Below are 10,983 nucleotides of genomic sequence, written 5' to 3'. Positions count from 1 at the left end.
CCGCCAATAAGTTAATGAAAAAAACACTTTGGGGGTTTCGGGCGAAAAAAAATTATTATGTGACAGCAAGTTGCAAAATAATTACGTAAGGTGTAAGCTGTCGTTAAGTTATATGCGAGGATTCCCCCATTGGTTCCTGACGCAGGGTTACATAAAATTGCATTAAGCATATTAAACATGTCCCTTTGAAACGGGCTAAGTCGTGTGACATCAATGGATTCCAGAGGGTGTGTTCATTTTAATAGAGCTGGGGACTGCGCTCTGCACGTGCGAGGGGCTAGAGGCTCCCCTTGTTAAATTAACTTGTGCATTATCCCAACCATATTCCAGATACTTGAAACCCCTGGGAATTACACCTAGAAATAGGACATGCGCTTGGAACCTTGCCAGGGCTGTCACAGAAATACAAAGGGTGCGTACTGTGATGTCAGAGGGCTCCTGTAGAAATACTATGAACCTATGGCTGTCGTTACGTCGGAGGGCTGTTCTAGAAATCCAATACTATTTCCCTATGGCTGCTGTGACGTCAGAGGGCTCTGGTAGGAACAGCTGACCACATTGTACAGGTGCGATGGGCTAGGAGCTCCCCCTTTTTAATTTCCCTATTATCCCGACCACACTTCAAGTATTTGAAACATCTCTGGACTCTTGCCAACGATGGGAATCTGGCCAGGGTGGGAATCTTACCAAGGTTGGAATCTTGCCAGGACATGCCAAATCTTACCTGGACATGTCAAATCTTGCCTGGGTGGGAACCTCGCCAGACAGAAACACGTACGAGGGGCTATGAGCTCCCAAGATTATTAAAACTTGGGAATTATCCCGACCACACTCCAATTAATCATATAAAAAAAACTAGAATCCTGGGAATCTTACCAGGGGTGAGAATTACCATAGAATTTTGGCACCTGGTCGCCAAAAGAGGAAATCGCCGTTAAACCTTCTTTTTGGGCCTTCAAACCTATGGAAGAAAGGAGTAGCCACTAGGAATGCGCTTGAAGTGCCTGTGGGAATACTACTCCCATCAAAAGTTACGAGCCTGAGAAAATTTGCCTTATTGTCGAAAAAAGGAGGAAACACTACCTAAAACTCATACAATCCTAATGAAAACCTCACCATCAGATTAAATGTATCAGAGAACCCTGTTGTAGAGGTTTCAAACTCCTTTCTATAAAAATGTGGATTTTTGTATTTTTTCCAGAAGAAAGATCACGGATGCGTGTCTGTTTGTTTCTTTTGTGTTTTTTTTTTTAGGGATGTTTATGTCGATCCAGTGGTCCTAGAATGTCGCGAGAGGGCTCATTCGAACGGAAATTAAGAGTTCACTGGATCCAAATTTCGAGATAGCCATTTTGCTCAGCATAGTCGAAAAATCTAATAACTATGCCTTAGAGGACGACTTAATCCCCAACAGTCCCCGGGGAAAGGACTGCAAGCTATGAACTTTGCCCGCTGTTTACATATAGTATTATTTATTGCAAAGTATACAGACATTTTCAGGGGAGATTTTTTTCCGCTGGGGGAAGAGGGTTACGTGGGAAGATCTTTCCATGGAGGAAAATTTAATAGGGGAAGAGAATTTTCCATGAACGGGACCCCAGACTTCCCAGCAAAATTAAGAAAGATCGGAAATTAAATAAAAAAAAACAAATTTTTTCGACTGAAAGTAAGGAGCAACATTAGAACTTAAAAATAACAGAAATTATTACGTTTATGAGGGGTATCGACCCCCCGTCAATACCTCGCTCGTTACGCTGATTTTTTTAATACTTTGAAAAGAGCTATTTAATCTAATTAAACGGCCTTTGTGATTCAGGGGTCATTCTTAAGGAATTGGAAACAAATTCGAACTTTAGCGTAAAGAGCGAGGTATTGACGAGGGGTTGAACCCCCTCATATATATAATCATTTCTGTTATATTTAAGTTTTAATGTTGCTCCTTACTTTCAGTCGAAAAAACTTGTTTTTCTATTTAATTTATAGATGGTGTCTTGATCAGTTTCCGTTTCGAAGTAAAACTCGCTTTAATTAGAACCTTATGTTTCCAGCAGAGGTATATTCCTAACATTTCTTTTGAGGAGATATTCCTTGTTAGCATGCTCAGATTAGAAACAAAAATAAAATGTTGATATTTAAGCAAATTTTAGCGTATTTGAAAGCTGTTTTTATTGGAAGTGTGGTCAAAAATAGTATGGAGGATAGGCTAACTAACAGGAATCTGGACCAAAGCATTGGTAAGTGAGTTACTATTATTATCTAGCTTTACAACAAGTTTGGCCTCTATGTTTATTTTTTGGAATTAGTGATTGCTGAAAAAATATTTTTATAACTATTTTTCAATTCGCTAATAGTTGTTCAATATTCAGTTACACATAATTCAAAATTTTAGCAAAACTTTCGAAACTTGAGTGATATTTGAATGAAATCGATCAAAAGAGTTTGAAACTGCATTACATGTGTTGAAAATTAAAATTTGAAAAAAAACATAAACAAAATTTTTGTTTACCCTTTTAACATTCTTAAAGTATCAAGACATCTACATGAAAATATTAGCGAATTTAAAGAATCAGACTTCATTTTCAATATCTTTAGTACTTTAATTCATTTATTTTTAGTAAGTAACAAGAAGACGAGAATTTTTTAAAGGCTGATTTTTAACCACTTGCCTTCGTCAAAGTTTCGTCTTATGCAAAAGCTTAAATCAGGTGAAATATGTCATTATAGGAAATATCAAGCACAAAGGAAATTTGTGCACAAGGAGAAATTTGTGAAATTTGAAAACTTAAACACAAAGCAGATTTGTGCTTAAGTACAAAACGCTATAAAAAAAAATATTCAATTGATAACTATGTCATTGGCTGGCTGTACCTCAAAATTTAATTTCATCACGTAAATATAATGTAACACAAAATTTCCGAATTACGCCGTCTTCTTGGCAATTCTTTCGCAGGCTGGTCCCTCAACCCCCTGGGAATGTTTCATGGAGGCTCATGAATATTATGTATTTTGACTATTCAATTTGATTATGCGTCTTATAATATACAAATAAATATTTTAAAAATTTGGACCCCTTTCAAATAAAGGCTTATGGTTCCTTTATACAATAAAATGAAATAAAAAAACAAGTTTTTTCAACTGAAAGTAAGGAGCAAAATTAAAACTTAAAACGAACAGAAATTATTACCTTTATTGAGGAGGTTCGCCGCCTAGTCAATACCTCGCTCTTTGCGCTAAAGTTCAAATTTTGTTCAGATTTTATAAGAATGACCCCTGAATTACAAATGCTGTTTAATTAGAATAGATAGCTCTTTTGAAAGTACTAAAAAAAACTTTAGCGTAAAGAGTGAGGTATTGACTAGGGGGCGAACCCCCTCATATACGCAATAATTTCTGTTCGTTCTAAGTTTTAATGTTGCTCCTTACTTTTAGTTGAATAAACTTGTCTTTTTTTATTTAATTTCTGAACTTGTTTTAAATAATGTTGGAAATCCAGCAACCCCCTTTATAGATATGTCCCTTCCTCGTGAAAACATCCTCCAAGGAGAGACCCTCCCGTTTCATCCACTTCCCCCGACCCCCCCCCCCACCAGAAAACAACCCTCCTGAAAACGTCTGTATGCTTCCCAATAACCAATTGTATATGTAAGCAATGGGCAAAGTTCATAACTTGCATCTTTTTCCCCGGAGACTGTGGGGGATTAAGTCATCTTCAAAGACATATTTATTAGGTTTTCGACTATGCTGAACAAAATGGCTATTTCAAAATTATGATCGGGTGATATTTGGGAGAAAATAAGTGTGGGAGGGGGCCTAGTTGCCTTCCAATTTCTTATCATTTAAAAAGGGCTGTAAAACTTCTAATATCCGTTAGAATGAGCCATCTTGTGATATTCTAGGACCACTGAATCAATGCAAACACCTCTGGGAGAAACAAACAAACAAACACTCATCCTTGGTCTTTCTTCTGGCAAAAAAAATACAAATTTCCAAATTTTTACAGATAGGAGCTTAAAACCTCTTCAATAGGGTTTTCTGATACGCTGAATCTGATGGTGCGATTTGCATTAAGATTTTATTCTATTTAGCGGATATTCCCCCTTTTTAAGAAAATATGGGACATTCTTCAGGCTCGTAACTATTGATGGGCAATACAAAACTTGGTGAAACTTATATATTTGAAATCAGCAAAAAATTCCGTTTTTTACTGTTTCGGTCAATATTGAGTCGGGTCACTCCTGACTTACAGTTTGTTACCACGAGCGGTTTGAAATTCGTTTTTTTTTCAAATTCTTTAAATTTGAACATTCCGTTTTGGTTCTAGCACTGTTAGCACTTTGCATTTTAGCACAAGCGCGAAGGGATTTAAGTTGTAAATATATGCGTGTTATTTAATAGTTATTTATCTATTGCAACCTCTTAAAGTTTTCATACTTTTTTTGTTGCATTTTTTAAGGATCTCATTTTGAAAAAGAACTCTTTTTTTATAAACCATCAATATGCAAAATTGGTATAATTAAGGAAAATGGTTACATAGAAAAAAAACAGAAAATTCCAAAAAAGCAAAAAAAAACTGACAAACAGATATTACGGCAATATTTGATTTTAATCATTAAATATAGTGACGTCAAGGCCGTACCCAGAGGGGGGGGAGGGTTAGGGGGTTTGACCAACCCCCCCCCCCCTAAATGTTTTTCTTAATTTTAAGAACGTAACAAAAATGGATATAAACAATTTATTAATGTTTTTTTTGTGGTTTTTTGTGTAACACCCCCCCCCCCGAATTTTTTGTTTAGTAAAACCCCCTCCAAAAAAAAATCCTGGGTACGGCCTTGAGTGACGTTCATACACAACGGACTTTTTGTACAGAGTAACTTTGTACAGGACTTGTGAACAACGATTATTCACTTACTTATTGGACTTTTACGAAAGTGAAGAATCTAAAATTGATCATTTTCAAACAGTTCGTGGTAACGAACTGTCAGTAAGGAGCGACCCGGCTCAATAGTAACCGAAAGTCTAAAAAACGGAACTTTGATACGAATAGATACATCAAAAGAATCAAATTTGTTTGCTGATTTCAAATATATAAGTTTCATTAGGTTTAGTCTTACCCATCGAAGGTTAAGCGCCTGAGAAAATTTACCATATTTTCAAAAAAAGGGGGAAGCACCCTCTAAAAGTCATAGAATTTTAACGAAAAAATGGAGAAATATTTTCAAGAAAGGGGGAAACACCCCCTAAAAGTCATAGAACTTTAAATCACAACATCAGATTCAGCGTATCAGAGAACCCTACTGTAGAATAGAATATCGTAAGAGGGCTCATTCGAACGGAAATTAAAAGTTATAGTGCCCTTTTTAAGTGACCAAAAAAAGCATCTAGGCCCCCCCCCACGCTCATTTTTTCCCAAAGTCACCCAATCAAAATTTTGAGACAGCCATTTTGTTCAGCATAGTCGAAAATCTAATAAATATGTCTTTGAGGATGTCTTAATCCCCTACAGTTCCCGGGGCAAGGGCTGCAAGTTATAAAATTTGCCCATTGTTTACATAAAGCCTTGGTTTTTTGGGAAGTTTACAGACGTTTTCAGGAAGGATTCTTTTCTGGTGGGGGGCGTCGAGTAGGGGGTTACGGGGGAGGATATTTCCGTGGAAGATGTTTCCTTGGGGAAAGGGACATTTCTATGAGGGGGCGCCATATTTCCCAGCATTATTTAAAAAAAAGATCAGAAATAAAATAAAAAACAAGTTTTTTTCAACTGAAAGTAAGGAGCAACATTAACACTTAAAACGAACAGAAATTATTACGTATATGAGGAGATTCGCCCCCTAGTCAATATTCACTCTTTACACTAAATTTTTTTTAGTACTTTCAAAAGAGCTATCTATTCTAATTAACCGGCCTTTGTGATTCAGCGGTTTGCGATTCGAAAAAAATTTGAACTTTGGCGTAAAGAGTGAGGTATTGACAAGGGGGTGAACTCCCTCATATACGTAATAAAAAAATATGAATATAGAAGTTGGTTACGTAAGTTAATTCGTAAGTTACGTCAGAACAAAATTTCGAGAAAGCCATTTAGCCAAAAAAAGAAAATTAATATTCAAATTACGTTCTAATTATTCATGTACGGTGAGCCAAAATTAAAGCTTCATTAATTAAAAAACTTTCAGAAATTAAAATGAAAAAAAAGATTTTTTACCTGAAAGTAAGGAGTGACATTAAAACTTAAAACGAACAGAAATTATTGCATAAGTGAAAGGGTCTGTCCCCTCCTCAACGCCTCGCTCTTTACGCTAAAGTTTGACTCTGTCTCACAACTTTATTTTTTTAAACAATAAAAAACTTTATCGTAAAGAGCGAGGCGTTGAGGAGGGCACTGACCCTTTCATATACGGAATAATTTCTGTTCGTTTTAAGTTTTAATGTCGCTCCTTACTTTCAGTTAAAACAAACTTGTTTTTTTTATTTAATAACTGTCTTAAACGTACATAACTTATGTACTATTAATACCATAGAATATGAATTCAGAAAAGGTTATATAGATGGCCGCATAATACAAAAGCAAGGGAAAAACTGTGGGATGAGTTTTTTTCCCCTAAGCAAACATTTGTACACCCAAGTAAGTCCGTAATAATAAGTGTTTTTTTCTCTTTAGTTTCTCAAAATGGATGTTTGATACTACTCCCTTCTGATGTTCCAAGCCGACCACCTTTAATGTATGAGCCTAACGGATTATTACTAATGCCAAAGAAGATTAATTCGACTCGAAGGATTTTTCTAGCTAATGACGAGGCGATTACACTTTACTGTCCAGGGGTTGGCAATTTCCTGGAGAAAACTCAGAAGCAAATATCAGAAATGACATGCACAGATGGAACTATCTTCACAGCTTCAAAAGAAAATGTATCTTTTTCAATGTTGTCATGCAGATCTCCTATTAAAGAATCGTTAGTGGAAGAAGATAGATGCGGAAATTCGAGAAAAGGCACAGAAGTTTTAATCGGATGGGCCAGCAGTGCTGTTTTTAAGAGGCAAATTCTTGTCTGCCATAATAAAGATACGATGAGAACGTCTTACACACACTCAACCATAAACGGAACTGGTATTGAAGCAAAGGACCTTGGAAATGCTAGACCTGGTTTTAAAAAAGGAAGCTACTTTCCGGGAATCGATTTAGAGACTTTATATAGTCAAAGTAATCAAAAATCCTGGTTTAATTTTACTTTTGGAATTGATTTGAGCAAAAAGTATATAGATGTGCCAAAGAATTTATATTTTGCAAGAGGTCACCTTACTCCGGAAGCTGACTTCGTATATGACTCAATGCAAGACGCAACATTCTATCACATCAATGCAGCTCCACAGTATCAGGTCTTTAACAATGGGAATTGGAAGCAATTGGAAATTGCAGTACGGGAGTTTTCTGCTAAGCTGAATCGAGATCTTGAGGTAACTTATTTAGAAGCAGATATTATTTAGAAAAAATGTATAATGCGAGACACGGGCATTCCCTAGAAAGGAGGGGTAGGTAGTAGAATGCTCGTTGAGGTAATAAGGAGGTTTATGGAAACTAACATTTAATCCCATGGCTATAAGTGACGAATTGCTAAAGAGAATGGGTACAATATTTTCACTAATGGGGCGTGTGTTTCTAAATCCCACTGTCCCAGTCTTTTTACGCCTAGGATGCGGTCGAACTTGTGTGCTAAATTCTGTGGCCTTCCTTGAAGCAAAACAAAAATGCAAAAGACAAAAATGCAGCTCCCAAAGATATTATGAAACTTCAAAACTCAGAGAACAATACAGTCATAGCTTCCTATACTTAAAGGAAAACTTCTTCAACCTTATTTTCAAACTTTCATTTGCAATTTTGCTATTTCATAAATTGTGAAATTTTTCAGTCTTTCGTGCTTTAAACCGGAAGATTGGATAAACTTGTTCAAATTGTTCTAGTTATACGGGGGCAGCCTAATGTTTAAGTTTATTTTTGAATGGAACTTTACTTTGAAGAAATTAATTAGTATTTTAGAAAATATTTCTTACCAATCCTAGGCATATTTAAGAAAAAAGACAAAAATGTACATCCTTGTATAAGAATACAGAACAAAACCAGGTCGACAATTCTCAAAATTAAAGTCAGTTAGATGAAACTATGAAACAAAAATCCAATCCAAAAGACTAAAACATGAATTAGGAGCATCATTTTACTTAAGCGACCAGTTCTTTGTTATTAGAATGTTTTCTGGTTATCAAGTTTAACTTTTCACAATGAAATAATACTTTTGTGGACTACAAGTTTGATTAGAAATTTTAAGATATAATTTAATTCAACTTTCAGATTTAATGCTAAAGCATAATTTAAGATATTTGAACCAGACTTGTTATGAATTTAAGCAAATTAATTTGCAGCAAAGAATAAAAAACTCGCAGAAAAATTATTTTGTAAATTGCACTTTGAAGCTACTAAGTTGGATGGAAAAATAATAGAAATTACAATTCTTTATCCAAAACGCATCAAAGATTTATTTCAGTTTTTGACCAACAATTATCAAAAGTATCACGAATCAAAGCAGCAAGACCTATAAATAATTTGGGTAGACTTTCCTTAATGCGCGCTATTTTCAAGGAATGTGTATTTATTTTGAATAGCCCACTTTGTTGACGCAGTGTTTCTGATTCATATCTGAATCAAATAGAATAACTTATCTATCTTATAAGAAAATCATTTTAAATAGATTGGAAAATAATTTTAAATAATCATTTTAAATATCAGGCAAAAAATAATAGAGGCAATTGGTGTGACCCAGCGGGTTGCTTAAGCTGGGATGGAATGGGAAGATTCTTACGAAGATTCCTTTGATACTATGTTTCAGAAGAAAAAGAATTCAGTCAGTAGCGGTGTCATTAGGCAGACAGCACATCCAGATGGAGCTGTGTAGGTGGCATCAGATTTTACTTTCTACATGTGCTTACAACATCTTTAATAGGAGTACATTTCAAGAACAATGTCTTGCAAAAACATTTAGAGCTAGGTAAAACAACTAGCAAATTGGGTGTGCAATAAAACTTAAAGCTTTTATCTTGACAAAAAAAATTAAAATGAATAATATTGCAAAGCCAAACTGTGAAGCTGAGTTTAATGTTAACGCACGGGTCATTGGAAATATCAGTAGAAAAAGCACTAGAGAGTAAAAAATTGTCATAGAGAATTACAAATTTTGTAGTATGTAGAGAATGAATTAAGAGGTTGTTTTAAATCTTCGTGAGCCTTTATGAAGCCTTTTTGTGAAGCATTATTTTGTCCTGTATTAATGAAATACAACTAGGAAGTAACGTCTTCAGACGTAATTTACATCATCTATGCTTGTATCTATCTTAGGACCTAAGTTTATCTACTATATCTTGTTATCGTATTATCTACATTCCCATTATCTTTCAATCTGCAATTGCATAATCTTGCATCAATAATTATTTATCATATTACCCCATTCATTTCTTTTCAATCTTATTATCTACATTATATTATGTACAATTTGGTTTTATTATTTAAATGTAAATTATTTTATTATCTATATATCATCTATTATCAAAAAACGTATAATCAAAATTTGGCATGAACAGCTCACCCAGATAAATCGAACTTTCATCTAATGATGTTCCGATTCTACAATTGAGAAAGAGCAACTGATTGAACTCTAACTGAATCTCCTGTTTTAACTTCCTATCGTCAATGTTATATTATTATCTATAATCATTTCTTATTATTTGCATTTATACATTATTTACCTTATTGTCTACAATTACGTTTTATTATCTAAAAAATGCGCATTAAGAGAAGTTAAGACTGCAAAATTTTTCGATTCTGCAGCTGAAAATGGGCAACTGAGTGAACTCCAATCGAATCTTTATTTTAACTTCCTATCATCTCTACTTCTTTTATCTATAATTGAATTTTGATTATTACTACCAAAAAAAAATATGTTTTATCTGCCTTGTTATAGACATCTACATTATTTACTATCTATTAATCCGTCTTATTATCTTATCAGCTAGGTTTATCTCCTAACTACCTTGTTATTTACATGTAAATCATCATATTATCTACAATCCGTGTTACCTTACCTTCAAATTTGACCTTAGTAGCCTATTCCAATTAACATAAAACTGCTTATTTTAACAGTCTTCAAAAATGCAAGTAAAAAGAGCAACCGAGTGAACTTTAGTGCATCTTCTTTTTCTGCATTCACTATCTCCACTCGCATACAATAACGTCTTTTATCTTTTTAGGTATTAACTGGCACATATGGCACTTTGTCACTTCCAGATGAAAATGGTAACAAAATAAATATATTCCTTGGTAAGGATGTTAATGGCAACGAAGTAATACCAGCGCCACTATTCTTTTGGAAAGTGGTCACTGACCCAATACTAAAGCAAGCCAATGCATTCATCGGCCTTAATAACCCTTTCGTAGTTGAGCTTATAGATGAATATAAGCTCTGCAATGATACATGGAACGATATTTCCTTAACTATTGCCTCGAGACGAGAGTTTTCCAAAGGTTATCTATATTGCTGCAAAGTAGAAGAACTAAGATTAGCCATTCCAGATATACCAAGCATAGACCAACGTGGCCTGTTACGTTTCGAGCGTTAACGATTTGAGACCAAATCAACAGCCTTCGCTAGTTTTTTTTTATAACTATCCGATTTCATTATAAACGATATAAAATTCTCAGTTTATTCTCAAGAGTAACATTATTGTCAAATAATTCAATAAGTATACAATCCTACTACGAAGCAAAGTTGTCCAACTGTACAAAAATTGAACACAAATTCAAAAGTTTTGAAGAACTGAAAGATGAATCTTGCTAAATTGACATATAAACAATACACAACTTAAAAAGAAATTAGAAAAGGTTTACATTTAGAGAATCAACTAAGCAATTTAGCCTAGTCACCTTCAATTAATATATTCTTTAAT

The 10,983-nt window shown here is 34.5% G+C and overlaps 1 protein-coding gene across 1 annotated transcript; it reads left to right on the top strand.

Moving 5' to 3' along the window:
• Positions 1-2,063: 2,063 nt before the first annotated feature.
• LOC148951501 (salivary endonuclease-like) lies at positions 2,064-10,737 on the top strand. Its single transcript, XM_089090299.1, has 3 exons — positions 2,064-2,234; positions 6,656-7,449; positions 10,288-10,737. Exons 1-3 carry the CDS (start codon positions 2,123-2,125, stop codon positions 10,654-10,656), a joined length of 1,275 nt encoding a protein of 424 aa, XP_088946425.1. The 5' UTR covers positions 2,064-2,122; the 3' UTR covers positions 10,657-10,737.
• Positions 10,738-10,983: the final 246 nt, after the last annotated feature.

This window comes from Artemia sp. Qi Xiang Cuo, chromosome 6 (assembly GCF_049724085.1).
Source record: "Artemia sp. Qi Xiang Cuo chromosome 6, ASM4972408v1, whole genome shotgun sequence".
Taxonomy (NCBI): domain Eukaryota; kingdom Metazoa; phylum Arthropoda; class Branchiopoda; order Anostraca; family Artemiidae; genus Artemia; species Artemia sp. Qi Xiang Cuo.
Note: the sequence above shows the minus strand (reverse complement) of the source record. Positions and strands in the feature narration are given on the sequence as shown.